At 64.4% G+C, this 26,962-nt stretch overlaps 1 protein-coding gene across 2 annotated transcripts; it reads left to right on the top strand.

Annotated features, from left to right (window-relative positions):
• Positions 1-4: 4 nt before the first annotated feature.
• WSCD1 (WSC domain containing 1) lies at positions 5-26,962 on the top strand. Of its 2 annotated transcripts, XM_032319426.1 has the most exons (9): positions 5-209; positions 7,743-8,443; positions 13,046-13,160; positions 14,209-14,393; positions 15,627-15,748; positions 22,719-22,878; positions 23,328-23,492; positions 25,302-25,502; positions 26,502-26,962. In XM_032319426.1, exons 2-9 carry the CDS (start codon positions 8,017-8,019, stop codon positions 26,852-26,854), a joined length of 1,728 nt encoding a protein of 575 aa, XP_032175317.1. In that variant the 5' UTR covers positions 5-209; positions 7,743-8,016; the 3' UTR covers positions 26,855-26,962. The 2 variants fall into 2 exon arrangements, with proteins under 2 accessions (XP_032175317.1, XP_032175316.1); XM_032319425.1 differs by lacking the exons at positions 5-209; positions 7,743-8,443 and adding an exon at positions 11,168-12,696.

Raw genomic sequence — 26,962 nt, 5'->3', positions numbered from 1 at the left:
GCGCCGCCCGCCCGGCGCCCGCCCGCGCCGCCCGCTCCGCCCGGACGCCCGCAGCCCCGGGAGCCTGGCGGCGGCGCCCTCTTCCCCCGGGGCGCGTCGGGCCGCTCGCGGGGGCGCCGGGGTCCGGGCGCTGCGGGGCTGCGGGCTCGGAGCCCGGGAGCGGGCGCGTGGCCGCCGGAGCGGGCGCCCCAGCCGGCCGCGATCGCGGGGTGAGTGCTGTCTCCGGGGCGCCCCGCCGGGACCCCCGCCGGGACCCCCGCGCGAGGGGCGGGCGGGCTCCTTCCCAGACGGCCGCGAACAAGTTTGTGTAGACGCGGCCGGAGCGCGGCGGGGCTGCACCTGCGGGGGCTTGGAGCGGCTGGCGGGGGGGCGCCTCTGGGCCGGGGCGGCTGGCCGGGGAGGTGTGGGTGGGTGCGCGCGCGGGGGCAGCGCTGGAGGGGGCCCGGGGTGAGCAGGGGGTGGGGTGCACCTGCTCTTCTCGGGGCGGCCGGCCGGGGAGGTGTGGGTGCGCGCGTGGGGGCGGCGCTGGAGGGGGCCCGGGCGGGGTGGCCAGGGGCGCGCAGGGCAGCTTTGGACGCGCTGTCCCCACCCTCCGGAATTCTCGGTGACCGTCCGTTTCCGCGGAGAGAGCGGTGGATCCGGCGAGGCGGGGGACGAGCGCCGGGTTTGGGGCGCGCGCTGCCTCGCTCAGGAGACGTGTGCCCGAGCAGCTCCCCCTCGCTCCGCTGCTAAGAGAGGCTTCCGGTCAGCCGAGGCTCGCTCTGTCTCTCCGTGAACTTGAACGGAGGCAGAGGCGAAGGCGGAACGTATGTATTTATGTATTTTGTCGGCAAAATTACCCAGAGTGAGCTCTGCATCTCCCTAGGTGGGGACGGAGACAGGACCCGGGGCTGCTCATTGCGTTTTTCTTGTATGTCCGGAGCTTCAGGGTGGCCCTGTGGGGGTCTGTTTTCTGAGCATCCCCACCGTTGGGCAGTGGCTGCTGGTTCTCCCCAGGGAGGCAGGGGTGCAGAGGGGCGCCTGTCCTTGTCGGAGTCGGGGGAGGCTGGACACCAAGGTTCGGCTCCCACAGCCCTGACCCCGCATCCGGGATCCCCCCGCTGCCCAGGCGCCCTTCCCGGCTGCTCGGAGCCGGACAGACTGGGAACTCCACTGTACTTCTCTGACCAGCAGCGTCTCACGCCATCACCCCCTCCTGTTCTGGAAAGGCCTGCTTTAGTTTAGGGAGCTATGGGGCTGTCCCAGGTTGGGACCCACAGATGGGGCCTTTTGTTTTTCTTCCAAATTGCCTGGGCTGGCCAGCGGGTTAGAGAAGGGAGGGCTGATGGGGAGAGAGAGGAGGGAAAAGCTGGCGGGCCCTTCTGCCTGCAGCAGTCCCTTCCTGCCCCTTGCAAATGCTGGAGACGGGGCAAGGGGAGGTTGCCCCCCACCGCCTCCCCCACCACATTCCCTTGGCTCCGGTCTCAGAAGCCCCTTGGAGAAGGTGTCCCAGTGGGTCGCTAGAGCCCTGGGGGTCTGTGAGGAGCAGCAGCTGGGTTGGTCCGAGAGCACATGTGTCTGTGTCCCACGCACACTTGCGATCACGGCCGCTTGGCGGGCGGCTGGGCCGGGGGGCTGCTCCTGGCAGCCCCGTCCTCCCCAGGGGGAGCCCCGTGGCCCTCATCCACGGCTGCGCTCTCCCAAGTCTGGGCAGGAGCACTTTCAGACTCCTTTGGAGGAACGCTTGGTGTGGGGTGAGGGGACCCCTCTTTGCAGCGTGGGAAGGAGCCCTGTGGGGTGTGGCCGGTGGCCTGCGGCATATCCGGCAGGAAGTGAAGGGCAGCCTGGATTACGCAGGAGGCCAGACCCCATCCTTTCCCTCCAATCTGTCTAATCAGGCAGAAGTGGATACTCTGGACACCCGTGGGTCGGCCTGAGTCCCTGGCCAGGTCGGGTAAGGCCCGGTGCTGAGGAGTGACTACGGGGCTGGCTCCCTGGGGGTTGGCTGCAAGGGCTCCCCATGCCTGGAGGCTGGAACTGAATCTTGCCAAACGGAAGCTCTTGCAAGGGCCGGGTCTCCCGCAGACACACCCGGCTTCCCCTCCCGCCCGGCTCAGACTGGGGACCAGCCCCGCCAGCTCACGGTCAGGGCCCAGGCAGTGGGGACGGCACGGTGTTTCGACTGTCAGGGCCTTTATCTTCGAGAGGCCCGTGATCCTCACCCCAGCCGGCAGGGCAGGCCGGCTCGTGGGGGGCACCAGCGCATGAATCTGGCTGCGCCTACCCACCCCCAGCGGAGGGGGGTGTGTGACGCGGCATCTCAGAATATGTGGGTCTCATGTCTCGTCCGTGGCCCGGCTCCGTGGCCCCGACTCTGACAGCAGCCGGGTCCCTACGACGGCCCGCGGTGACCCTGCCTTTACGGGGAGCCTCCGTGTTCGCTGCCTGCTCGGGCCTTAAAGTCTTGTTTTCACACTGTTTCTCCCGATCTCTCCTTGCCGTGCCTGTCCTAATCACCGCGTTGACCCGCCGCCCGCACAATTACCGGAAGTGGGACGCTTTGGAGAACGTGGTTGGGGAGGAGCCGCCTGCCAGCGTGGATGTGAGAAGGGGATGGAGAACAGGCTAATTTAGGGAGCCGTGAACAGGGCGCACCTGTGGCTGCCGAGGCCCCTTCCTTCCGCGGGGCTTCTCTTCTCTTGCCGCTGGAGCCCCTTGGCGATGTGAGTCCTTCCCAGAGGGCGACCGTCTTGGCCCGAGGGAGCCAAGAGGGTTTGGAGGGCAGGAGCACCCGAGGCACCCCCTCCTGTAGGGTGAGTCCCTATCCCAGCGGCTGCAGGAGTCAGAGGGGCCCGAGGCTGAGTCTGCATGCTCCGCTCACTCACCTGGATTTATCCGAATCGCTGAGGGCCTTGGATGACCCTCCAGGGGTGGCCCCCAAGTGGGAGAAGCACACGAACCAATGAACAAGCCAGAGTTCTGGATGAGCTGGGCCGGCGGCAGCCCAGGAGGCTGCGCTGGGCCATTCCAAGGCTGCACTGGGCTCCAGATCCATGCACGGGCAAGGGACGGCGGCAGGCCTCGCGGTGGTTGCCCACTGTCTCTGCAGCCCGGGGCTCCAGCGGAGGGGGGCGTGTGACGCGGCACCTCAGAAAGCGTGGGTCTCATGTCTCGTCGGTGGCCCGGCTCCGTGGCCCCGACTCTGACAGCAGCCGGGTCCCTACGACGGCCCGCGGTGACCCTGCCTCTCGGGTTTACGGGGAGCCTCCGTGTTCGCTGCCCGCTCTGCTCCTTTCGCGCACGTGATGCTGCGTGAGAGCATCTTTTGGTGTCTGGTGCGGCGCAGGAGGCCCCGTTTGTATGAACCTCAGCGGTGGGTAGAAGGGACCGTCCTCTCTGGACTCCACGGTAAACGGAGTTTTGACCTTCCTCTTACGCTTTATACCTTCTTAATGGCATTTCTTATTTTAGACTTTCCCACGTAAGTTTTGCGTTCAGAAGATCAACGCATCTGCCTTTTCAAAGTCTTTTCAAAATTCAAAGAGGGATCCCATTCCCATTCCCCGACCTCGTCCTGCCCCAGGGCCCGGGGATTTGAATTCAGGGGGGTCCTTTCTCTCTTGGCTCTGAGCCTCCAAGGTGCAGAGGCAGGGGTCCCCAGGACGTGGACAGCCATGGGCACGGATCTCCAGCGGGTCTGCCCTGTGCTCACCCCAGAGCTGGTCAGGGGCCCTGAGTGTGTGTGGCCTCAGCGGGCTCCCAGGCTGGGAGGAGGAGTGGACCGAGTAGCACATGGCCCCGACCTGGGGCAGGACACCCGGGCACTGTTCATGGAGCATCCTGTCCCAGCATCGGCTCAGGGGATCAGGAAGGCTTATGGAAGATGTGACATGGAAGCTGAGCCTTGATGGTCACAGAGCATTTCAGAGTCACGCGAGGGGCCCCAGGGCTCCTGGCCAACAGAAGAACGTGCCTGAGGGGGCGTGGTGCGGCTCCCACGGGCCTGCGGACACGGTACCTGGGACGTGGCCTTCTGCAAGGGGCCGGGAGCCGGAGCGTCAGGCTGGGGAACTTGGGCCTGGCCGCTGGGACCTCGGGAGCCCTTGCAAACAGCAGCAGTTACTGGTTCCGTGTTAGGAAGGTCACTTTCTTAGGTCCAGCCTTTTGGAGGGGGCAGGGTGTCCAATGACAGGCCCTGAGCAGGGCAGTGGCAAGGCTGCAGGAGAGGGAGAAAGCAGAGGGAGCTAATTCAGAGCCCCAAGCCCCACTGGAGGCTCCCCAGCGCAGCCTCCTGGAGGTCCTTAGGCTGAGGAACCCCCTGTCCCCCCGTCGTGGAAGCTGGAGCTCAGGGCTGCGGGGACCCCACTGCCCATCTCCTGCGGGGCGAGCAGCATGCTCGGCCCCGTGCCTCTGTCTGCAAGCTTCTTGCCCCACTAGGAGTGTGCGGCTCTGAACCCCAAGGGTCCCTGTCCTCAGGCCATGGTCACAGGGCTGAGATGCTTCTGGGGGCTCCTGGAGTCTTTCTCCCCTCACCTGTCACTGCCTGTCCTTTCTGGGGGGGAGGTGAGGGAGGCAGAGTCACCTGACCGAAACTCAGTGGCCCCGGGGTTGGGCTTGGAGCCCTCAGAGCCCTTTCTCCAGGCCTCAGGGGCTGTTGCTTTCCTCTCCCAGCCGCCACCCCCACCTGCTCAGTCCCTGGGAGCCCCTCCCCCTGTCTCGCCGAGCATGCGGCATGGACCCAACATCCCTCACCTGCAGGCTCAGCACCTGCTGCCCCCTGGGGCCTGGACGGCAACCCAGTACCAGGAGAGGACCCAGGTTTCCTGAGCCCCCCCCCCACGAGAGGGTCCTGCTTCCTCCTGAGACCCCAGAAGACCCTGGGTCGTGGGATCCCTCGTTCCTCCAGCCCCTGCCCTTCTCTGGGGGGCTGAGCCCCACCCCCCGGCCGACAAGGCCCCAGCCTCATGCAGCAGCATGTCCCCTCGTTCTTCTCTCCCTGGAGCACCTTGTTTGATGACAAGACAGTAAGTGCCACGTGGGGGAGAGCAGCTTGGGGGAGAATGGCCCAGACTCCCAGCGGACGGGGCACCCCAGGAGGCTGGAGCTCACCCACAGGGCTGCATAGAGGTCGCTGGGCTGGGGGCACGGGGCAGCTCGGTGGTCTGACCACAGGCCGGGACGGGGCAGGGCCAGGGGCGGCCGCGGCCCAGCCTGGCTCCTCCTTCACGCCAGGAGTGCTTCAGGGAGGGGGCACAACAGGAACGCTGTTGCTAACAGCCTAGGGGCGGCTTCGAGCAAGGACGGGGTGCCAGGCCCACCCCAGAGAGCGGGGGCTACGAGGGAGGCGAGGGGTTCCCAGAGACTGAATTCACCCGTGGCTCAGCTGCCGGGGACCCCTCCTCGGTGTTCGTGACAGCGAGCACCAAGCTTTGTAGGGAGCAGTTTTCCCTGTGGGCAGATCCCACGGCCTTGCTGTTGGTCCTATTTCACAGATGAGGAGCCTGAGGCGCCATTCTGAGCCATGCCTTGCCCCATGGGGGTTTGGGGTGCCGCAGGCACCGCCAATGGGCTCTGACCCACGCAGACAGACCATGGTTGGATGACCCCTAGGCATTGGCAGCTTGCCCTGACCCTGGCTGGGCCGGGAGCTTCCGTGCAGCTGCCCCTCCTCTGGCCACCCCCAGGCCTCAGCAAGCATCCACCACCAGTGCCTGCCAGTAGGTGAGGTGTGCTCGGTGCCTGCCGTAAGGAGAGATAGGGGTGACGGGGGGGAAGGGGGGTGTGAGGCTGGCCGCAAGGGTGGCAGGCTGCTTTAGAGGACGCTGAAAACGACCGGCCCTGCCTCCACGCCCAGGCCCCCTCCCCAGACTGGGAGGGGGTGACTCCAGAGGGCACTGTGGGGTCCATGATCACTGGGATCCTGAACGATGGGCCCTGACGGCGCCTGGCCCACCATACATGTTTCCCCACATTTCGGGCTGGGCCCCCCAGCTCTGGGTTAGTGTTCCCTGAGGGCTCGGGGCTCTAAGACCCCACAGGAGGGGTGGCTTTCTGATATCAGGGAAGGCTTCTTGGAGGAGGTGACTCCTGGGCTCAGAGGTGGAGGATACACAGGACTTCGCAGAGCTAAGAGAGCGGGAGAGATAGAAGAGGCGCCAGGACGGCGTGCGCCGGTGGCTCCCTGGGGCATGGGGCATGCGTGCTTGCACACCCGTGTGATGGGAAGCCAAAGAGAAGGGCTGGGCAGTGGAGAAGCCCGGGAGGGGTCTCGTGCGTCCCACTGAGGAGCTTGGAGTGTGACCCCAAAGCCACGGGGAGGTTTTGACAGGGGTTTTGAGCCGGGGAGCACGGTGATCAGATTCGTGTGTTCAGAGGATCGCCCTGGCGGCCTTGTGGAGGGTGGATTGGAGGTCCAGAGCTGGAGGCCAGGGGATCAGGCAGGATTTCTTGGGATTTTCTCTGTAGCGTTACAAATCTGACGAGGCTGGCTGGGGCGGGCCTGGCGCACGCCAGCTTAACAAGAAAGTAAGAGCTCAAGACCGGTGCGAACGGCTTCCCGGCTCACAGTTTAAATCCAGTTCCGGCTGCGGACAGAGGGCCTGCCCCCGCGATCCCAGACCCAGCCCTCTCCGGGGCCTCGGGACCAGGGGTTCTGCGAGCTGAGCTGGAAAGGGCTGTGCTGGCCGGTGTGGGGGGGCGGGGGTGGCGCTCTGGATCTCTGCCCTGGGAATGCCAGGCCATGGGGGCCCAAACATTGTCTTTCTGCTCACACCAGGCCGGCTGTGCCCTGCTCACAGAGCAGCCATTGAGGGGCTGTGGGCCTGGCGGGGGTCCCGGTCCACGTTAGTCATGCTCCTGGGAGCTTTTTTTCCCAGGACAAGACTGTCCTTGTGCCGAGGGCCACCCTCATGCAGCGGCCTGGCTCCTGGCAGCTGCAGAGCCCCTGCCAGGCGCCCCTAGCAGCCCACTTCAGAGGCGCCGCTACCCGGAGCCAAAGCCTAGCGTGAGAGCCGAGGGCAGCCTGGGAGGCCGCGCTGAGTGCCTCCGGCTTTCCCGCTAGGGGCCCCAGTCTCCATCAGCAGGTGCGTGGCCCCTCACCCTCTCCCAGGCTAGAGCCACCAGGCTCTGCGAAGCAGTTCCCAGAACGCAACTTCCAGGACCAAGGCGCTCTGGGGAGGCCGTTGGCAGACTTCGTGCATGCATGGAGCGCCTGCTGCATACGCATGCCCAGGGCTGGGTACACTTGTGCAGGCTGGCGTCCATTGCTGGCTGGGAAAGTTACTAGTTTAGAGTTCAGGCCCTGAAACAGACCGTTTCAAACCTTGGTTCTTCTGTTTGCCAGCGGAACGACGTGGGAAAGTTCTTTGGCCCCCTTTTGCCTCATCTGTGAAATGGGACTGTTCCACCGTCTCCCTCTCTGGGCTGCCCTGAGGGTCGAACAAGATGCTAGGTCAGTGTTCGGCTCCAGGCCTGGCCTGAGAGGATTCTGTGTGGAGCCATCTCTGTCCCTGGATGTCCAGGGCTGCTCAGGGGGAGGGGGCATCATTCCGATTTTACAGATGGGGAAGCTGAGGCCTGAGGGACTGCCCAGGGGCACACAGCCAGCTGGTCATGGAGCTGGGACTTGAGCCCTGCTCTCTGGGGCTCCTGCAGCACAGGTGTCCCCTTTGGGAAACAGAGGCTGGAGCAGGGGCTCCTGACCCCGGTGTGGCGGCACCGTGCCCCTCCCCTAGCATCTAAGCGTGCTCTCTCTCCTCTTCCAGATCCCCAGCCAGGCATGGGCGTTGGCGGAGCCCAGCGATGGCAGAGTTGGTGACCCTGGGGCAGGAGCCACAGCCGTGGGGCCCAGTGGCCGGAGACGCGTGATGGTGCTGTTGGGGCCCCTGCTGGAGACAGACCGGGAGGACCGGGAGCCCCAAGGAGCAGAGGCCGGCCCCAGCATGCGGAGATGAGGCCTCTGGGTGCCCTGGCCTCCCTCCCGCCCGGGCGCTAGGAGCCGTGCCCAGGCCCCAGCCGGGAGCCCCGCCGCCCAGGGGCATGGCCAGGCCCTTCTTCCGACTGCAGACGCTGCTGCGGCGCACGCAGGTCCTGCTGTTCCTCCTCACAGCCGCCTACCTGATGACTGGCAGCCTGCTGCTGCTGCAGCGCGCCCGCGTGGCCCTTCCGCCAGGGCCCCGAGCACCCGGCCCCCTGCAGGCCTTGCCCGTGGCCGCCGTGGCACTGGGCATGGGCCTACTGGACAGCAGGGCACTGCAGGCCCCCCGCGTCAGCCCGGAGCTGCTGCTCGGCGTGGATATGCTGCGGAGGTCCCCGGCCCGACCCCGGCCCGGCCCCCGCGGGCTCCGGAGCCGGAACTCGGAACTGCGGCAGCTGAGACGCCGCTGGTTCCAACACTTCATGGGGGACCCCCAGGGGCCGCCCGCTCCGGGCCCTGAGGCCCCCAGGCCCGCGGCCAGCAGCCGAGGTAGGTGCCTGGCTCTGGACTCCCTGGCGTGTTGCGGGGCCGCTCCCCGGAGCCCTGCCTGGGACCAGGGGTGGCTTTCCCCTTCTCAGACCCCACCTGCAGCCTCCAGACCACTGAGTTCTGCCCACTCACTGGCTGGGCAGGTCCCAGAGCCTGGCCTCTGGGTTCAGGTGCACATCTGCTTGCGTCCTGACTTAACAGTGACCTCGGACCCCTGACCTAAGGTCCCCAGGTCCCTGGGGCATAGAGATAGGCATACCCAGCCCAGGGCTCGTGTGGGGATGGCATGGGACAGCAGGGAGGGCCCAGGGCAGCAGCCTGTCCCACGTGCAGGTCCTCAGCCTCCCCCGATCACAGGCTGGGGGCTGTGTCTGCACAGCACTGTCCGGGGTGATTTTGGGGCTCGCGTAGGTGGAGACCCCTGGCCCCGGGGGCCTGGTGTGCTTCCCGGCACCAGTCCATGGTGGCTGCTCTTTTATTGTTAAACCAGCTAATCATATGGCATTTGTGGTGTACCTATAAATGACACGTTGATGGAAATACCCTGACTATGACGTCCTGATCCTGCGGGGAAACTCAGGAAGGTGGGGATGTTCTGTCAGTTGCCAGGGTCACTCCCCTGGCAATTCCCCAGAAGCTGTGGTCTGTTTGGGGTGTGACCCCAGGAGACTGGCAGGGAGCAAGGGGGGAGCTGGGGAAGAGCAAGTGGCAGGGGAGGGACCGGGAGACATCTCGGAGTACAGCCTGGAGGTGGCAGGTCAGGAGGAGGGCAAGGCCAGGGAGCCTGGCTTCACTGCCAAGATAGTGAGATGATCCAGGGAAGAGGAGGATCCCCTGAGGCCTTCACGTTGGGGAGATGACTGACGGTCAGTGAAGTCCAGAGGACAGTATCTTTCTGTCTCCACAGAAGGAGATTTCTCCTGAGGTCACGTAGGTCAGAGCACTTGCTGTGGAGTTCCTTAGCAAGACTCCCCCCTAAGAATGAGGGGGACAAGAGGAATGGATTCTGCAGCTCACTGCACAGGCTGCCTTCTGTAAACTTGCCCCAGCGCCCTAGGAAGCCGGGTCTCTATGCAGACTATACCAGCGTGACCCGTTTAGACTAAAGTGTGAATGACTGACAAAGTCAACACAGAACGCTTGAGCAGCAGCCAGGGAAAAGAGCACAGGTTTTGAAAACAGACCTGGGTTTCTCTCTTGGTATTGCTGGTCGCTGACTCTGTGGCCTTGGGCAGATTGGCCAAAGGTCAATTCTTTATTTCTCCCTGTGCACCCTCCTCGGGGGTCCATGCACCAGTCTACCCTTCTCCGTGCACTTGAAGAGCTCAGTCTGGGGGTGGACCATCGCCACACAGCAGCACCGAGGCCCAGGTGAAGGTCTTTATGACCCGGCCAGCGGGAGAGGAGGTATGGAGTGACCCAGTCTGAACGCCGGGGGCACCCCTTGTCTCCACGTCATCTCCCCCAGGCGAAGCGGTGGACGGGGTGTTGCAGCCACTGAAGAAATCAGGACCGCAGGGTCATGGGGCAACAGTTCTGGGGCAATCAGGATGCTGACCGCCGTGAGCCCCTGGGGCGCCCTCCCTGCCTCCAGGCTGGCCACGCTCGTCACGGGGCCCAGCGGCCCATGCGGGCCAGCTGCTGGGCCTGCAGACAAAGAGGGCAGCTCTTTGTGGCCGGGCAGCCCGCCACGCTCCTGGAAGGGGCTCCTGTGCGGCGCAGAAGCGGCAGGAGGCCATCAATCACCGAGCATTTCATTATACCTTGGACAACGTCCATAATGGAATAAAATGTCAGTAAGTTTACTAGGGGAGAAATAGTAACTTCCCCTCGCCAGTTTGTTTTTTATTGATAGTAATTTCCAAAGACATTCCAATATCTCCAAAGTCGTCGTTAGCAGCTGCACGGCGCGTCCGTGTTGACGCGCAAATGAACAGATGCGGAGTCACAGACAATAATGCGTCGCCTCCGTTTTCGCCGAAAGCAGTAAATCCGCCTCAGATTGTGTCCCAGTGTGTCCGCCGGACGTCCTCTCTCCGCCGCACACCCTCGCCTCTGTCAGAGCTGGAAGAGCCGGTCGGTGATTTTCCAGCATGAAGGGCTCGCAGCTCTGCCGGACGTTGCAGGCGTGTGGGTCCCGGGCCTTCTGCGCGCCCCGTGGTGCGGCCGGCGGAGAGCCCGGCCCTGCGGCTCCAAGTGCTTCCTCCTCTCCTGCTCATGGCTCAGGTCTCCTGCTGCCATTTTCCGGTCCAGCGTCCGGCTGCCGAGCACAATGAGGGCACCAGGGGCACCCCAGTGGGCGTCCAGCACGGGTCCCACCCTCTGACTCAGGTCTCAGGGACGAAGGACTGGAGAGTCCCCGTCCTGATCGTTGTTGGGGTCAACGCAGCCGCCGCTCGGCAGCACCGTGGGCCGGACCTTGTGCCAGACACCGCTGCATGTTACCTCCCTCTCTCGACCCTCCCTGAGCCTGCGGGGCCGTCCGTCCCCACTTACAGATGGGGAGGCCCAGCTCTGGCAGGGAGGGGGTGGCATGGGCCCAGAGTCACGCCCCCTCCCGCCTGGCTTGCATTCCACGCATGCCATGGGCCCCTCGACACATTTTTGGCTCATTTCCCATGAAAACGACCCGTGAGCTTGTGTTTTGCAGCTTAATTGAAAGTTGTAATAGAATTTCTTCTTTGCTGTGCGACACACCGGAAATTTCTCAAAGGTTAGTTTTCCTCCACCAAGTACCGGGTCGAGGGTAACCCTCTATTCTGCTGCGGGGGGAGGAGTCTCAGGGGTCCTCACCTGTCTGTGACCCTGGGGGTGCTGGTGTCCTGAGCGAGAGCACATGCCTGTGGCTACGTGGCTACGTGGCTAGCTGCCGGGTGTCCTGGGCCAAGGGGACACGGAGGCTCACGGCCCCCCGGGCAGACAGTGAGGATGGTGACCTTTGCTCCCCGCCATCCCTGGGTTCTGCCTTGGCGACCTTGGTTCTGTGGTGGAATCCCGTCTCCGGGCACCTGCTCACATCCTGCTGCTTATTCCGGGCCCAGGAGCTGCGTGCGGGGGGCCGGCAGGCCTGCCCCTCCTGTGTCCGAGCTCCTGCTCACCTGCCCCACCCTTGGGGAGCCTCAGCCTGGTTCTGGGGGCCCCAACCTACTGTGGTACAGGGTGCTGACCGTGTGCGGGGTGCGGCGAGACCCCGTGGACACAGGGCACACGGGTGTAAGAGCGTTCTAACAGCAGCAGTTACTGAGAAGGGCTTGGGCATTATCGAGCGTTTCAGATACAGAATGTCCGAATCTGGAGAAAGGAGAGGCTGTGGCAGGCGGGTGGTCTGTGGCGGGCTGGTGGCCCGTGGCGGGCTGGTGGTCTGTGGCGGGCTGGCATGGTTGGGGACACCCGACGAGGATAGGCAGGAAGCAGACGGTGGACATGATCGGGGAACAGGCACAGGTCCATGCCAGGGGCAAGAGGAAGGGGCTTGGGCGGGATGGGGCAGGTGGTGGACCTTAAATCCACTGGACAGTTAGGGAAACTGAGGCACAGAACATTGTCATGATGTAGCCAAGGTCAGAGGCAGAGTTAGGTGTGGTGTTCACAGACGGGACGATTGCTCCCGGCTTTGTCCCCGGGAATGAAGGTGGGGGACATGCTTCTCCAAACCCCCCAGCGGGCAGCCCTGGGCTCCTGCTCTGGGCCGGGATCCTGGCAGGAGCACAGAGAGTGTCGTCTGCTCTCAGGGCACCAGGACTGGGGGGTCAGGGTGCCACTCCGTGGGGACACCCTGGGCTTGTCACCCCCCAGAGGCAGTGTGTGCTGCCTTACTGAGAAGGCAGTGTCTGCACGAGGGGCGCCCCGTCCACATCTTGGCCCAGCTGCCGGCGTGGGACCGGGAGAGCTCCTGCGCCATGTGGCGGTGTGTGCACGCGGCCCGGTGTGCTGTGCTCGCTGTGCTCGTGCTCTCCGGCTTCCCTGCACGTGTCTGGGAGTCCCCTCTGTGTCGGTGACGGGGAGGGCGCTTACCTGTCACACAGGGCCAACACGGGACCGCTTGGCGGGTCCCGTCCCCCAGCGTCCCCTTCTGCACGGGCAAGGGCTCAGCAGTCCCCGGCACTGTGGAGTCCCACGTGGACGGCTCCCTTACCACCCGACTCGCTGCGTCCATGCCTCCAGCGACGGCAGTTCCCCTCCCCTGACCCGGGAACACAGACTTCTCTTGAGATCCTGTTCCCGGTTGCAAGATGCTCCTTATTCTAGTGAAGGTCAGACTTTCCATAACTGTCCATAACCGATTTCCTCTCTCTGGATCATAGGTGACAGGGCCTGCCCCGTCTGCACCTTCGTGGGGGCGGGGGAATGGGCAGGGATGGAGACGAGGGTCCCGGGAGGCGAGGTGGGGCTGGAGGAGGACAGGGCTGCTGTTCAGGCCACTGCCGGCTCCTGGCAGGTGTGTGAGGGGACAGTGGGCCATCCGCCCAGGCGTCCGGGAGCGCCGGGGGCAGGTGCGGCCTCACTGGGTGCCCTGGGCCCTCTGAGGGTCCCCCCAAGGGCGGGCGTGCGACAGGACCGTCCTGTCCCGGACCTGAGCCTCCACTGTGTTCCCATCCTCAGGCACGTACGTCGGCTGCTTCAGCGACGGCGGCCGGGACAGAACCCTGAAGGGCGCCGTGTTTTTCGACTTGAGAAAGATGACCGTCTCCCACTGCCAGGACGCATGCGCGGAGCGGTGAGTGAGAGCCCCGGGCTGCGGAGTCTGCCTCTGGATGAGGGGGCATGTGGCTGCGGGGGGCGTCCTGCTCTGACTGGAGCCGCATGGATCAGCAACCCCCCGGGCACAAGAGGACGTGATGCGGGCTCACGACAGTGCCCGGGGAGCTGGCCGCCATGCTAGCGGGTGGTTTTCCTCCCCTGGGCCTCCATTTACTTGTGTGTTCAGACTCTAGTAGAAGGCTTGGCTTCAATGCCACCTCTTCCGGGAAGCCCTCCGGCTTGGTCATGATCCATTACAGAGAAACTGAGTCTGGAACAGATAGGATGGGTCCCGGCTCAGCCTTGCAGTGTAGACCGAGTGGAAAGTGACAGCAGCTCGGTCCCCTTCTACCTCCCCAGCAGTTCGGGGAACAGCCTTGCAGGTAGACAGTGACCGTTGCGCCCCATGGCCAGCCGGTGGCCACCAACGGGGATGAGGAGCACAGGGGTTTTCAGTCCTCGGACCCGGGGGCATGAACGTGCTGGCCTATCTCCAGAGCTGGCGTCCGTGTGGCCCGCCCTGGGGCCTGTCCGCCATCTTTCCTCCCCCGTGCTGGGGCCATGCCTGCTACGCGCAGGTGGGGAGCGACCCTGGGCGGAGGCCTGGAGGCCAGTGTTCCAGACTCGTGCTGGCCCCGCGGGGACCAATGCGAGCCCGGTGCTGAAATCATCCACGGTGGGAGTGCTGCGTCCCAGGAGCTGACAGGTGTCCCGAGTTCGGGCTCCCGTCCTCTGGCCCTGAGAGCCCCTTCACAGCCCGCCACGGCCTCGGGCCCACTGTTCCCGCGGTGGGACCTCGGGTCAGAGCTCTCGGTCGGGCACAAGTGGGGCTGATCAAACTAGTTTATCACGAAGCACGGCCTGCTCCCTGCCAGCTGGGGGACCTCTAAGTCTGTCTGAAGACCAGTCCCTACGGACAGCTGTGGGCTGACCGCCGCGGCCCTGGCCTCCCGACCTGACCCCGACCTTGGTCATCGCTTCCATGGGGCCGGGGCAGCGACTCAGCTGGGCTACTCTCCCTGCAGGTCCTACGCGTATGCGGGCCTGGAGGCCGGGGCCGAGTGCTACTGCGGGAACCGGCTCCCGGTGACCAGTGTTGGGCCCGAGGCGTGTAACCACGAGTGCAAAGGGGAGAAAGGCTCCGTGTGCGGGGGCGTGGGCCGGCTGTCCGTCTACCGCGTGGAGGAGCTGCCACCCGGCTCCAGGAAGCGTGAGTGTGCCCGCCTCTCCCTGTGCTCTGTCTCCCACTCCCAGCCCTGCGTCCTCAACACGGGCAAGAGCCGGCGGCCTCCCTTCCCTGCCGGCCTCACTGGAGGGGCTCACGTGGTGGGCACGGGGGCAGCCAAGGGCTGCATGGGCTCATGGCCTGCGGGACAGACACACTCATCTGGGCGTCTCGCACGTGCTGTGTGGCCTCAGAGGCCCTGGGCTGTCCCCGGGCATGAGGGGGCCCCGTGGCCTGGACGGCAGCCCCTCCCGGTGATGGTGGCACAGACGGAGGCAGCCGGTGCCACTGGGACCACCAGCCCATGGCAAGTCACACCACTCCTCACATATCTGTCCTTTCCGGGCACTCGCTGGGCCCACTGGCGCTGGGACCGCAGAGCACTGGCCCACCTGACAGGCTCCCAGACTCCAGGCCTGGTCCTGTTCTATGGTCGTGCATGGAGACGCCACCCGGGGTGCTGGCTGGTGACGGGGTCTCCACGCTATTGAGGTGGGCGGGCAAAGTGGGCACTACAGCGAGGCTGCCGCCTAAGCAGCCCTGACGAGTATGGCCAGAGTGCAAGCTGTCAGAGCTGGAACATTCCAGAAGGCCCAGCAGCCAGGACCCCACTCGGGGCTGTACTACTCCAGCTGGGCTGGAGGACGGCTTGTAGGCTCGGGGAGCCTTCTTGAGGCTGGTGGGAGTTCGGATCTGACCCCGCAGCACAGCGAGGGGCCGTGGCGGAATTTCACGCTTCTGGATCTACTTTTCTCCTCACGCCTGGGACATAGAATTTTCCAGAATATCAGCTTCTTGGGTGGCCTCGTGCAGATCTGTGGAAGGAAGGAGGGACGGGGTGAGGACGGACACCATCCCCCAGAGCTGGCGAGAGAAGGAAGGAGGAATGGAGGGGGACAGACACCATCCTGTAGAGCTGGTGGGAGAAGAAGGAGGGACAGAGAGGGGGCAGAAACCATCCCGCGGAGCTGGCAGGAGAAGTGGCCTGAGGTCAGCAGCTGCAGCCACGTGGTCCCCGTCACGTGGTGGCGAGGTTCGGGTGCCCGGGGTCTCAGGAGCTTGGCCCGCCACACACCGTCCATGGCTGCTCACTGGTTCGAAACCCGCCCCATCGACTCTATTTGCCACTTTCCAGACCCTGAAGCCACCGTTTCCCCCTGACAGGCACCAACAGCCAGGGGCACCGTGTCTCACCGGAGACCTGTTCTGTCCCCACAGGGAGGACCGTCACGTACCGTGGGTGCTTCCGACTGCCGGAGAACGGCACCCACACCTTCCCGGACTCCCTGGCACAGGCCAACGTGACGGTGGACGCGTGCTCGGGGTTTTGTTCCCAGAAGGTAAGGGCACCTGTGATGCGTGCGCCTGTGCCGTGCACTGCACGGGCCAGGAGCCAGGGCTGGACGCAGGTTTGGGATGGCTGTGTGGTCTATGCTTGCGTGGGCACCCCAGGCTGGCCAGGTGCTGTCCACTGGGCCGCGAGGCTGGAAGGATTGTGCCTTCCCCGATGGCAGGTGTCAGACTGACTGGATTTGTTAGTGGGATGTGCTGGCTCGGGCTTGGGGAGAGTGGACGGCTCATCGGTTGTGCCCATGGACAAGGCTGGGCACTGAACCCGGCGTCAGGGCCAGGGTCACACGCGTGCCTTTGGCTCAGCCGGGGCGTGGATACGATTCTGCAGAGAGCAGGGGGGCGGCGCTGAGGCCTCCGTCCCGTCCTCGTGCAGGAGCTCTAGGTGGGATACGGTGGTCAAGGCCAGGTGGGGCTGGTAAGCGACGAAACCCCCAGAGTGCTGAGGTCTGGCGTGCGGTCCAGTGGCCCCACGTGTGGGCCCCAGGGCATGGCAGTAGGCTGAGGTCAGGGCTGCTCCCCTGTGCTGGGGACTATGACCGGAGGCCACGTAACAGGATGGGGCTAGGATGGGAGCGTCCTGGTGATGGACATATGTCCTTGTCGATCTGGCAGCGGCCACACTCCTCGCCACATAGTAAGTCACTCTGCCCTCCTGATGGCCATGCCTGGTGGGTGCTGAGACACGCTGTGATTGTAGGTGAGGAAACAGAGGTGGAGAAGGTCACACATGCTGCCCAAGGTCACCCATCCCCTACATGGCGGAGCTGGGATTTGGACCCAGGCAGGGCCTCTGGTTCTGACCTGGCTGGTGTCTCGGAGCTGCAGGAAGTGGGCTTCTGGGGATGCGGGGAGCCTGCCCTCCCTGGTGTCTCTTGAGTCGCGCCCATCAGGGCTGAGACAGAGCCTTTCCTGCACTTTCCAGCCTAAGCCGCAGCCTTTGGAGTGGGTCTCTGTGGCTCTAGCATTTCGGGGTGTCTGGGGCGTCCTTGGGGCATACGGCGAGGGCCCGTGTTCCCATGCTCCCCACGTGGGAGCAGAACTGTGGGTGGAGGGCCATGTGCACCTGCTACATGCGGCCCTCCCAGGGCTTCCGCGCACCTGCCAGAGGTCCACAGCCCCGGGAGCGCCTGCTGCCATCGCCAGTCCAAGGAGCTTGGCTGCGCCAGACCTGGCCGCTCCATCTGCAAACGTGGAGGTGCCCCACATGCCGGGTGACCCACTTTACTCTCCCGGTGCTCCAAGGGGGACACGCTGCCCCCCACATGCTGCCCAAGCCAGCGGGGGTCGTGGCTGTGGGGGTAGGGGCCCGTGCCATCGGGACGATGCCACAGTTCCTGCTGAGCAGTGTCGGGGGAGGGGACGGGCAGCTCCTGTTCCTCGTTCGGTCGGTCTCTGTCGGGCTCAGGGACCGCTCCGTCCTGGCACGGGCAGCACTTTCCCCATTTTGGGCTCGGTCGCGCCGACGTCCTGTTGCTTACGCGACCCCTCCCCTGCTGGGGAGCACTTCCGTGGTTTTCTGTGTCCCGCTTTGGCAAGCGAGGCCGCAGCGACTTCACGGACCCCCACGCGGAGCCAAGGCTGGGGTCGGGCTGGGCTTCTTGAGGGCCGGTCTGGGACGAGCACCGTCAGGGGCGTTTGTGGCCCCAGAAGGGACGTCTCCACCGTGCTTTGTGGGTTGGTCGTGATGGTTCAGGAACGCCGCGATGTGGCCAGACAGAAGGACAGGCGGGGCACTGTCTGTGCCATGACCTTCTGACCACGGGCGCGGGGCTCGGCACCGCGTGTCTGAGTCACGTGTGTCTGAGCACAGAGAAGCCATCTGGTCTGATACTCTGTGGCTGTAGGGACAGACCTGCCCTGTGTCCACGCCAGACGTGGGGCCGGTGAGGGACTCCAGCACCGTGGGCAGACAGGCTGCTGCCCCCTGACACTTCCACAGGGATCCTGCATGCGGCCGGAGGTCCCCTCTCCCTGCACCTGCTCCTGGTCTGTCGGAGGGTGATAACGAAGGGAGACAGTGTGAGCTCTTCCTATAGACGGCTGATGGCTCGAGCGGGTTTTCTCGGGCTTTCCCGTGGCGCTGATCCGGCTCGTTCCCTGCACCACGGCTGTTCTGCCGGACCCACCTGGATCCCAGCAGGTGCAGGCTGTCCCGGGGTGGGGGAGGGGCGCTGCCTCTGCAGCTGGCCAGTGGTGGAGGCAGTGAGCCTCTGGGTTTTGTGAATTAAGCCCCTGGACGTCGGTAGGTTTTTCCCGTTGCTAAAATGCTCACCAGTCCTGTCGGCCGATGACGACCTGGCACATGGCACAGCCTTGGGGTTTTCTCATGATTTTGGCCGTAAACCTGTCAATGTTACACCATGTGTGTCTTCATTGAAAATTTATTGTCCTGGGGGTGGGTGTCTCTAAAGGTAACACAAAACTATTTTAGAAAGTTTGGAAAACGTGAAATTAAATGAGAACTCACCAGTGATGTTGCCGCATCAGAGGACACCACCAATGGCATCTCACATCTTCAGGTCCTCTGTTCGACGGGCATGTTGGTGGGATTCGCATCTTTAACGTTAAATCTTTTGGGGCACGTGGGTGGCTCAGCCGGTCGAGCGTCTGACTCTTAGCTCAGCTCATGGTCTCAGGGTGGTGAGATTGAGTCCTGCCTCAGGCTCCATGTTGGGCACGGAGGCTGCTTAAAGAAAAACAAAGAATCTCTCCTTCCGTTTTCCTTTGTTCCCCGTGTCCCTCGTGGGGTGAGCCCCCGTCCTGCCCACTCTGGGCTCTTTCTTCGCGGTTAGGAGCCACGCTGCCACGAACATTCCCGAAGGTCAGCCTTTTAGTGGCCTGTAATGCTCTTCTCATGTCATCACATGTGGAGTCACTGGTGTGAGGGACTCTGTCTCTTGCGTCACTCGTGAGATTTCAGGTGCGTTTCCAGAAGTGAGTCACATGGCCTCATTCCAAAGACAGCGGAAGGTGGCTTCAGAGTCCGTGACCTGGGTGCGTGTCTCTGTGCAGACACGTCCTTGCCTTGTGGTCCCGGCCAGACTCATGGCCCTGAGCCATGGCATTCTCACTGATTCTCACGATGCTGTTCAAAGACGTGGGTTTCCATGGCAGGGGGGAGCGTGAGCTGGTCCCGGCTCCAGGGCTGCCTCCCCGACCCACAGCTCCTACTTTGCAGGCCGACAGCAGGGGCGTTGTGTCAGCAGAAGACATGCGCTCGGTGATGGGCTCTGCAGACGGGCTGTGGTTGACCGTGACGCTTGCCCTCCACACCCATCCCAGCAGCCACCACCCCCAGGCACCTTCTGTCCTTCTGGGTGTGCATGTCCAGAGCGGTCTCGGGGTGAAGGGAGGCAGGAGATCGGTGAAGGCAAGCTCCGTGCTGGTTTGCAGATATCACCAAAAACCCCCCATTTTCGTGAGTGTGTCCATGGAGTTGAGTGTGGTCTTGGGCAGAGCCTCAGGCTGCTTCTGCCCCTGATCAGTCTCACGGTCTGAAGTCTTGGGCTGCTCGGCACCTCCCTCCTCACCTCAGTTTGCCCTCCTGAAGCCCGAGTTCTGATCTCTGACGTTTTGGTGATTCTCTATAATTCTGGGGACCGACCGCAAGGAAGGCGCTCAAAGAGGACAGAGACGGACGGGCCTGCTGGGACGTCCACTCCCTGACCTGTGGCCACGACCGTGCCTTTGCAGGGGGACTCCCGGGACGGGAGGGCCCAGCCGTTGCTGCCATGACCCAGCACTGGACTGACTCACTGTGCCTGCGGCAGCCACCAAGCCCAGGCTCTGGATGCAGTTCCGGGTGGAGACCTGTCTCCCCACCCCGTCCCCCTGTGCCCCTCCGATAGAAACGGTCTCACATCTGTGTCCCCCTCCTGCCTCCCCTTCTCCAACCGTTGAGAAGACGGTGGGGGTGGGGGCAGCAGGGAAGCTGGCAGAGAAAGTTTCATCAATATTTAATTTTTATGGAAATCATGTCCTAGAAATCCCCGAGGGGTTGGAAATTGTCCTGTGTTTTCAGAATCCAGTTCTGTTCTGTTGTAAATAAAACTGCATTACTGCCCGCGCTCCCCCGTGCTCCGCACGCGCCCGGAACCTGATGGTTTCATCCACTCGAGGAAGAGGAGGGGCTCGGGTCGCTGGTGGGGTGCGACCCCCACAGGGGTGGCCACTGGTAGAGGGACACTTCCTTCCAGGACCCGGTCCTGCTGGCACTCGTGAGAACCCAGCAGATGGAGCCCGGACATGTGGGGCGAACGGAGGCCCCATGATGCGTCTGCACGTGGACCACAGCTGCGGGTTCCTCCACGGGGATCCAGCGTGGGCACACGGATTTCTGAGGAAAGGGAAAGTCTGCACCGAGGGATCCTGTTTCCAGGATGTTCTAGGGTAGCTGGACGACCGCAGAGCGCAAGTCGGAGCCGTGGCTGACTGCGGGAGGAAACGGGACCTAGTGATTCCCATGGGCTGAACCAGCGGTCTCAGCAAAGGGATAGGGGTCTCGTGGGGGTGCGAAGGGTGTGGTGGTGTGACCCAGGGTGGCTAGTGAAGGTCTCTCAGGGAAAGGGGTTTGAATAAGGGAGAGGTCTGGGGGCAGGACCTTCCAGACAGAAGAGCAGGTGCAAATGTCCTGAGCTCTGCATGTGCCAGTGGTGCATGGCCAAGGACCGTAAGGACCCCAGCGTAGAAGGTCACCACAACTGCCCGAACAAAGTGCCACAGAACAAAGGGCCACTTCTCGGGGCTCTGGAAACCAGAAGCCCAAGGTGGGGTGTCATTGGGCTTGTTTCTTCTCAGGCCTCGTGGGCTCACAGACGGGCATCCTGTGCCTGTGTGTTCATAGGGTCATCTGCGTGTCTGTGTCCGAATCTCTTTTTATGGCCACACCAGTCGGATTGGCTTGCACCTGCCATGGCCCCATTTTAATTGGATTCCTTCCTTAGAGACCCTGTCTCCGAATACAGCCGCATCCTGAGGTGGGGGAAGGATGTGGGCTTGGGACAGAGGCCACATAGTGCAGAGAGATGGCTGGGTGCTCCTCCGGTGCTGCTTCATGGCCCGGTCCCAGTCCCAGCCCTACATGCCAATGCAGGCCTCGCTGCGGTGCCCGAGGGTGTGGCTGGTGGGGGGCTGGGCTGCTGTGGCCATGGGCGGGTCTGACAGGTGCAGTGGGGGTGGGGCTTCCAACCTTCCGGGCATGGGGACCTTGGAGAGGAGCCTACGGGCAGAGCATCAAACCCTCAGGTCCCCCAAGCATGGGGGGGCAGTGGAGTCCTGAGAGATGAGAAGGTGCTCGCAGACAGGGAAACTGAGGCTCGGACGTGTCAGGGTCAGTGTTGGGATCTGACGGGCTACATGCCTGCTGCTTCCTCCCTGGTCCCTATGCCCAGGAAGCCCAGACACCCTGAGCTACTGCCTCCCCCGTCCTCCATCCTCCAAAAATCCCTGTCTCGAGCCTTGTCCAGAAAAAGCCTGGGGACTGGGGCTCTGGTCCCAGGGGAGAAGATAAGCTGGGGAGGAGGCCAGAGGGAAGCCAGGTCCTCCCCCTCTTCCAAGCCAGCAGCCAAAGGACTTGTCTATTTTATAGAGACTAGCATTCTGGATGGGGCCCCCGGGCTGTTTAAGGGCTTTTCCTGCCTTGGGGGGGCGCTTGGTGCTGTAGCAACGATGGGCATGGGTAGTGGGGTGCATGGGGGTGCGCAGGGGTGCATGGTGGGGCGCACAGGGGTGCATGGTGGGGCGCATGGGGGTGCATGGTGGGGGTGCGTGGGGGCACGTGGGGGGCATGCAGGGGCGCGTGATGGGGGTATGTAGTGTCAGAACAGCGCAGGGTCTAGGCTTCTGTCCCCACGCGGCAGCTCAGCTCGCAGAGGGACAGGGCCAGGACCCTGGGAGCTCCTGGCAGGGGTGCAGCAGCCCGCGGGCCTCCAGGAGGAGGAGGAGGGAGGGGGGGAGAGGCTCTGGTAGGGGTGCAGGGCACTGGGGGGCACATGCCTGAGCACAGGAGCCCCCCCACAGGCTCTGCATCGCCTCTCACTCCCCACCGAGGCTGGGACGGGCGACTTTCTGAGCGCGGAGATCCTCACTTTGCCAAGCCACGCTCAGAAAACGCTATTGATTTTTCTTTTCTTTATTTATTTACGAGATTTTTGCTGTGAGCAAAAAATAAAAAGGTCTGTGTGGTGCTGCCTCTGGCTCCCGCCTCCCTCCCTGCCGCCTCCCCCCCTGCATTTCCATTTGCAAGAGGCAGGGGCAGGCATGGAGGACGGGGCTGGGTACCCGGGGGCACCCGCGTGCCGTGCCCCGTGCTGGGCCGCCCTCGTCAGGGACGTGCGAGTCCCTGATTGCCCGTGTTCGGTGGTGAAGCACAGAGAGGCTCGGCAGGCACCGTGCCCGAGGTCGCCCAGCACCCAGCGGTCTCCTCTGTGGGGGCAGAGGGAGCAGGGAACGAATCCCACAGAGGAGGTCAGGGGCCAGCCTCACTGCAAAGCACTGCCACACCCCTAATCCTGGCAGAGAAGCAGGGACTTCGGGAATGCCCCGGCCTGCATCCCCTGCCCCCGCAGCTGGGTTGGGCTGGTTTCCCCACGGAACCCCAGGGGAACGCCAGAGGTCCCTTCGGGACTTACGACCAGTGGGCCCACAACACAGTCTGTGCGCTCACCTGCCTCATCCTGACCCTCGCACACACTGGCTCCTGCAGATGCCCCTATCCCGGGTGCCCGGTCCTCTCTGCACTCCCGCCGGGCCCCCAAGGTTAGCCCCGGGCCTGGCTCATGCTGACCGTTGTCGGGTCGCCGGCCCGCTCTGAGCTGCTGGGGGCAGAAGTCACGTCCTGTGCGTCTTGCCTCCCCTGGGCTGGCGCGGGAAGGATGGGCACCATCCGTGCTGATGTGAGCCGGGAGGCCTGGCCCCGGCGGGCACCCCACATGCTTCTCCCCCCTCGCTCCCTGGCAGGAGTTCCCCCTGGCCATCCTGCGGGGCTGGGAGTGCTACTGTGCTTACCCCACACCTCAGTTCAACCTCCGGGATGCCGTGGACAGTGCACTGTGTGGCCAGGAGCCCAAGGCACAGAGGCTGGCCGAGTACTGCGCGGTTTACCAGACGCCCGTGCAGGGTGAGTTCGGTGCCTGGGGCACGAGGCATGTGGGGCCCTCCCCCATGTCCGTCGCATGTGCTCTCTGGGCGTTGGGAGAGACGAGTGCGGCTGCATGCGTCCTAGGGTGGGGAGGAGAGGCCACCACCGTCCCTGGAGGCTGGGCACGGGACGCTGGGCCTTTCCGCGAGTCTGGGGACGGAGGTGCTTTGAGGAACAGCAGGAGAGCTGTGAGGCGGGGCCCCACCACCGTCCGGCAGAACCTGGAATGTTCTGTGCTGTGTGGGGAGCCAGGGCTCGCTGCCTGGCCTGTGGGAGGCCTCGTCATCCCGGGAGCTCTCTCTGAGCACGGGCCTGGGCGGCCATCCCCTCCCCCCCTGGGCCTGCCTTGGTTTCCCCATGGGTGAAACAGGAGTCTGCGGGCGGTGGGTCCGGGTGGGGCAGTCGGTGGTCAGCTTCTGGCCTTTCAGATACTCGCTGCACAGACCGGCGGTTCCTGCCCACCAAGGCCAAGGTGTTTGTGGCCCTCTCGAGCTTCCCGGGAGCCGGGAACACGTGGGCGCGGCACCTCATCGAGCACGCCACCGGCTTCTACACGGGGAGCTACTACTTTGACGGGACCCTGTACAACAAGGGTGAGTGAGGGACACGGGGCCTGGAGTCCCGGGCCGGCCCCAGGGGCCGGGGAACCAGCACTGCAGACCCAGTGCCAGCCGTGCAGCCGGCCCGGGACTCGGGACATCCATCCTGGCGGCTTGCGCACCCACACTACGCTACGACCACTTTCCGAATTTCCTCTGTTGTCAGAACTCGCGGTAACTCGGTGAGACGTCACTGGCTCATTTGTCGGATGTTCTGTGAGGCCAGAAGGAGCTCCTCAAAACGCTGTGTTTTCCAAGATGGTGCAAAGCCCCCGGGAGTTGTGTGGCCCCTAGTCTCCCCCTGTAGAAGCGAGAGGCCTCCCTGTGCGGAGTAGGACCGAGAACCCGGCCAAGCGAGGGGCTGTTGGTCTGCCGTCAGGTGTCACCCCTGTTGCGTCCAGGTTCCTGACTGGACTGCGGTTTAGGAAGAGAAGCCCATGTCCACAGCGTCCTCAGCTTGGTGGGGGGCTCTGGAGCTGGCGGGAGAAGCCAGGAAAGCTGGTCGTTCATCCTTAATTCCTGAGTGCTACTGGCTCCCCCAGTGGGGCGGCCAGATGACCTGTCCCAGGGTCCTGCCTGCTGTGGCCTGGTGCCCGTGGAGTCCTGCAGCACAGGCTGCTGGTCACCTGCTGGTCTAGAGGGCTGTACCCGTTTGCACAGCTGGTGGACTTGTTCTGCAAGTGGCCCGGGGGCCCAGTGGCTGGCGTGGCCACATGTCATGGCCCTGGAGGTTCCCCCTCTGAGGCTTGTGGGACTGGCGCGGGGTGGCCGCTAGCCTCTGCATCAACCCCCCAGTGACACGCATGGGTACACCATCTATCCTGGGCTACTGCGGCCCATGGGACACAGAGAGTGGCTGCTGTGGGGACAGCCTGCTGCACACAGAAGGCACTGCAGGTCTTGGGGCACTGGGGACCCAATGCTGATCCTGATCCCGCGTTTACAGCCTGTGGTCTGGTTCCTCCTCCCCTTGTCCCAGGTGCTGGGCAGTAGGAGCCCTGGCAAAGGTTGGCGGTTGTTAGGCCTGGGCCAGAGATCCGTTTGAACTGTGTTGGGTTCCAGGCGGCAAACCCGCCTCAGAGGAGCCTTGTTCCCAGCATCAAAGAACCTGGCCCTACCTGCTGCACCTTTGCGTGCCACGCCCCGCCCCTGCTTGTCACTGTCGCTGTCCCCAAGAGCCCAGGAGACACGCGTGCTCGTTTATGGAGCATGGATCCCTGGCTAGCGGACCCCAGATCTAGTGGGACGTGGCCGGAGTCTAGGTTCCGGGGCACCCCTCTGGGTTCCTTCTGTGACATCCTGCTGCACCCCTGACCGGTCCCCGACTCCTAGTTCCTGGGAGGCCCTCTGCTCCGTGGGACCGCACGTGGAGCCCCTCCATCCCCAGCATAAAGGCCTCCACCGAACAAGACCACAGCATCTTGCTGACCCGTGTGTGACTTTGTTATGGGTGGGAAGGGCTGGGACCCTGCCACAGGGCCCCGGGGTCCACCGCCGGGCGGGAGCTGGAAGCCCGGCCTCATGGGGACACCTGCACCAGGTGCCCAGAGCCCTGTGCTGCTGTGTGAATTTGGCAGGGGTCCTGCCCATTCTGAGCCACGCCTGTGGCCACGACTCTTTCATGGGATGTTGGCGATGCTGGCGGGAAATCGCCGTGCAGACACTGACACGCACGCTCCAGAGGTTGTAGAGGGGCGTCAGGCCCCGCCTCCAGACTTGTGGGGTCTCCTGGAGGTGTGCTCAGCGCTGCCGGCTGCCACAGCGGGGTCCACCACCGTGCTCAGGCCCCCCGTCTCCCCGCAGGGTTCAAGGGCGAGAAGGACCACTGGCGCAGCCGGCGCACCATCTGCGTGAAGACCCACGAGAGCGGCCGCAGGGAGATCGAGATGTTCGACTCGGCCATCCTGCTGATCCGGAACCCGTACCGGTCCCTGGTGGCCGAGTTCAACCGCAAGTGTGCTGGGCACCTGGGCTACGCGGCCGATCGGAACTGGAAGAGCAAAGGTGGGCAGAAGGGGGGGCAGCTCTTCTCCTGTGCGGAGACACCCGTCCCGGCCCTGCCACAGTATGGCCGGGACATGGGTCCAGGTGTCGAGTGTTGGGACACTGAGCGGTCAGAGGGCAGCAGGTGTGGGGCCATCGGGCAGGCAGGCCCGTCCCTGCAGACCCTGCCCTGGCAGATGCCCCCATCGCCTCCAGCCCACCCTGCCCCTTGCTGGTGCCCCAGGTGTAGGAGGCAGAGCTCTGGTTCCTCCTCAACTCCCAGGGGCCTCAGTTTACCCCCCGGAGACACCAGGGTAGTCCCTGTCTGAGGGTGGTCGTGAGGACCAGGGAAAGCGAAGGGTCCCCACGCCATCCGAGGTGGCGGGATGGTCACAAGCTGTGTTTGTGGATATTGACACCGTCCCTATCAAGACAAAAGCCCCAGCACACGTCTCAGTTTGCCGGGACAGAGCTCTCAGGGATAGATCCTCCCCAAACGTTGCCGGCTGCCCGGCGGTGTCATGGGGTGGACTGGCCACCCCCGTGAGACGTGGTCGGCATCAGGCAGGGACCACGCTCACTTAGCTTCACAGGAGGACCTGGGCGGGCGCTCGGGCCTGCACCCGTCCTCCTGGTGCCCCTGCTCGTCCCCTGTCACCTGGGGCAAGGTGAGCATGGATGAGGGTCACCCATCCACCCCGTGATGAACACCGCTGTGCCGTGTGGGCCCCATGGATCTCCCTGCCCTGACGTGGGCCCCGCGGTCAGGGCACTCACCGTCCATGAGAGAGGGAACCAGCTCCCTACACATACGCCGCAACTGTCCTCGTGTGGGGCAGCACGGCCACCGACGCAGACGTGGCCCGGTGACCCAGACTGGCCCCGAGGTGCCGCTCTTACTGCCTGTGGGCCGTCTGGAGGGCCTGGTCCGAGGGGCCACCTGCCCTGGTCGGCCTCCTCCCCGGCTCCCCACCCATAGCGCCCGGGAGGCGGGGCCGACCTGCGTGTCTCTCCCCGCAGAGTGGCCGGACTTCGTGCGCAGCTACGCGGCCTGGTGGTCCTCGCACGTGCTGGACTGGCTGCGGTTCGGCAAGCGGCTGCTGGTGGTGCACTACGAGGAGCTGCGGCACAGCCTGCTGCCCACGCTGCGGGAGATGGTGGCCTTCCTCAACGTGTCCGTGAGCGAGGAGCGGCTGCTGTGCGTGGAGAACAACAAGGAGGGCAGCTTCCGACGGCGCGGCCGGCGCCCGCACGACCCCGAGCCCTTCACCCCCGAGATGCGGGCGCTGATCGACGGCTACATCCGGACGGTGGACAAGGCGCTGCGCGACCACGGCGGGGCCGGGCTGCCCGGCGAGTACGTGCCCAGATGACGGCCCGGCGGCTCCGCCCGCGCCGCTGGACGCTGCTCCGCGGGCCTGGCTGCCGGAGCCGCTGCAGAACCCCCGCGCTCACAGACCCGCCACACGCACCACTGCACG

This window comes from Mustela erminea, chromosome 18, assembly GCF_009829155.1.
Source record: "Mustela erminea isolate mMusErm1 chromosome 18, mMusErm1.Pri, whole genome shotgun sequence".
NCBI lineage: Eukaryota > Metazoa > Chordata > Mammalia > Carnivora > Mustelidae > Mustela > Mustela erminea.
Note: the sequence above shows the minus strand (reverse complement) of the source record. Positions and strands in the feature narration are given on the sequence as shown.

What these genes read in the sequence shown, in the direction of transcription:
- WSCD1 (XM_032319425.1), top strand. Translation starts at nt 12,069, where the DNA reads ATGAAGGTGGGGGACATGCTTCTCCAAACCCCCCAGCGGGCAGCCCTG. An exon ending in TTACCAGACGCCCGTGCAGG is followed by an intron (nt 22,879 to 23,327) that starts GTGAGTTCGGTG and finishes CTGGCCTTTCAG; the next exon opens with ATACTCGCTGCACAGACCGG. An exon ending in TCGGAACTGGAAGAGCAAAG is followed by an intron (nt 25,503 to 26,501) that starts GTGGGCAGAAGG and finishes CTCTCCCCGCAG; the next exon opens with AGTGGCCGGACTTCGTGCGC.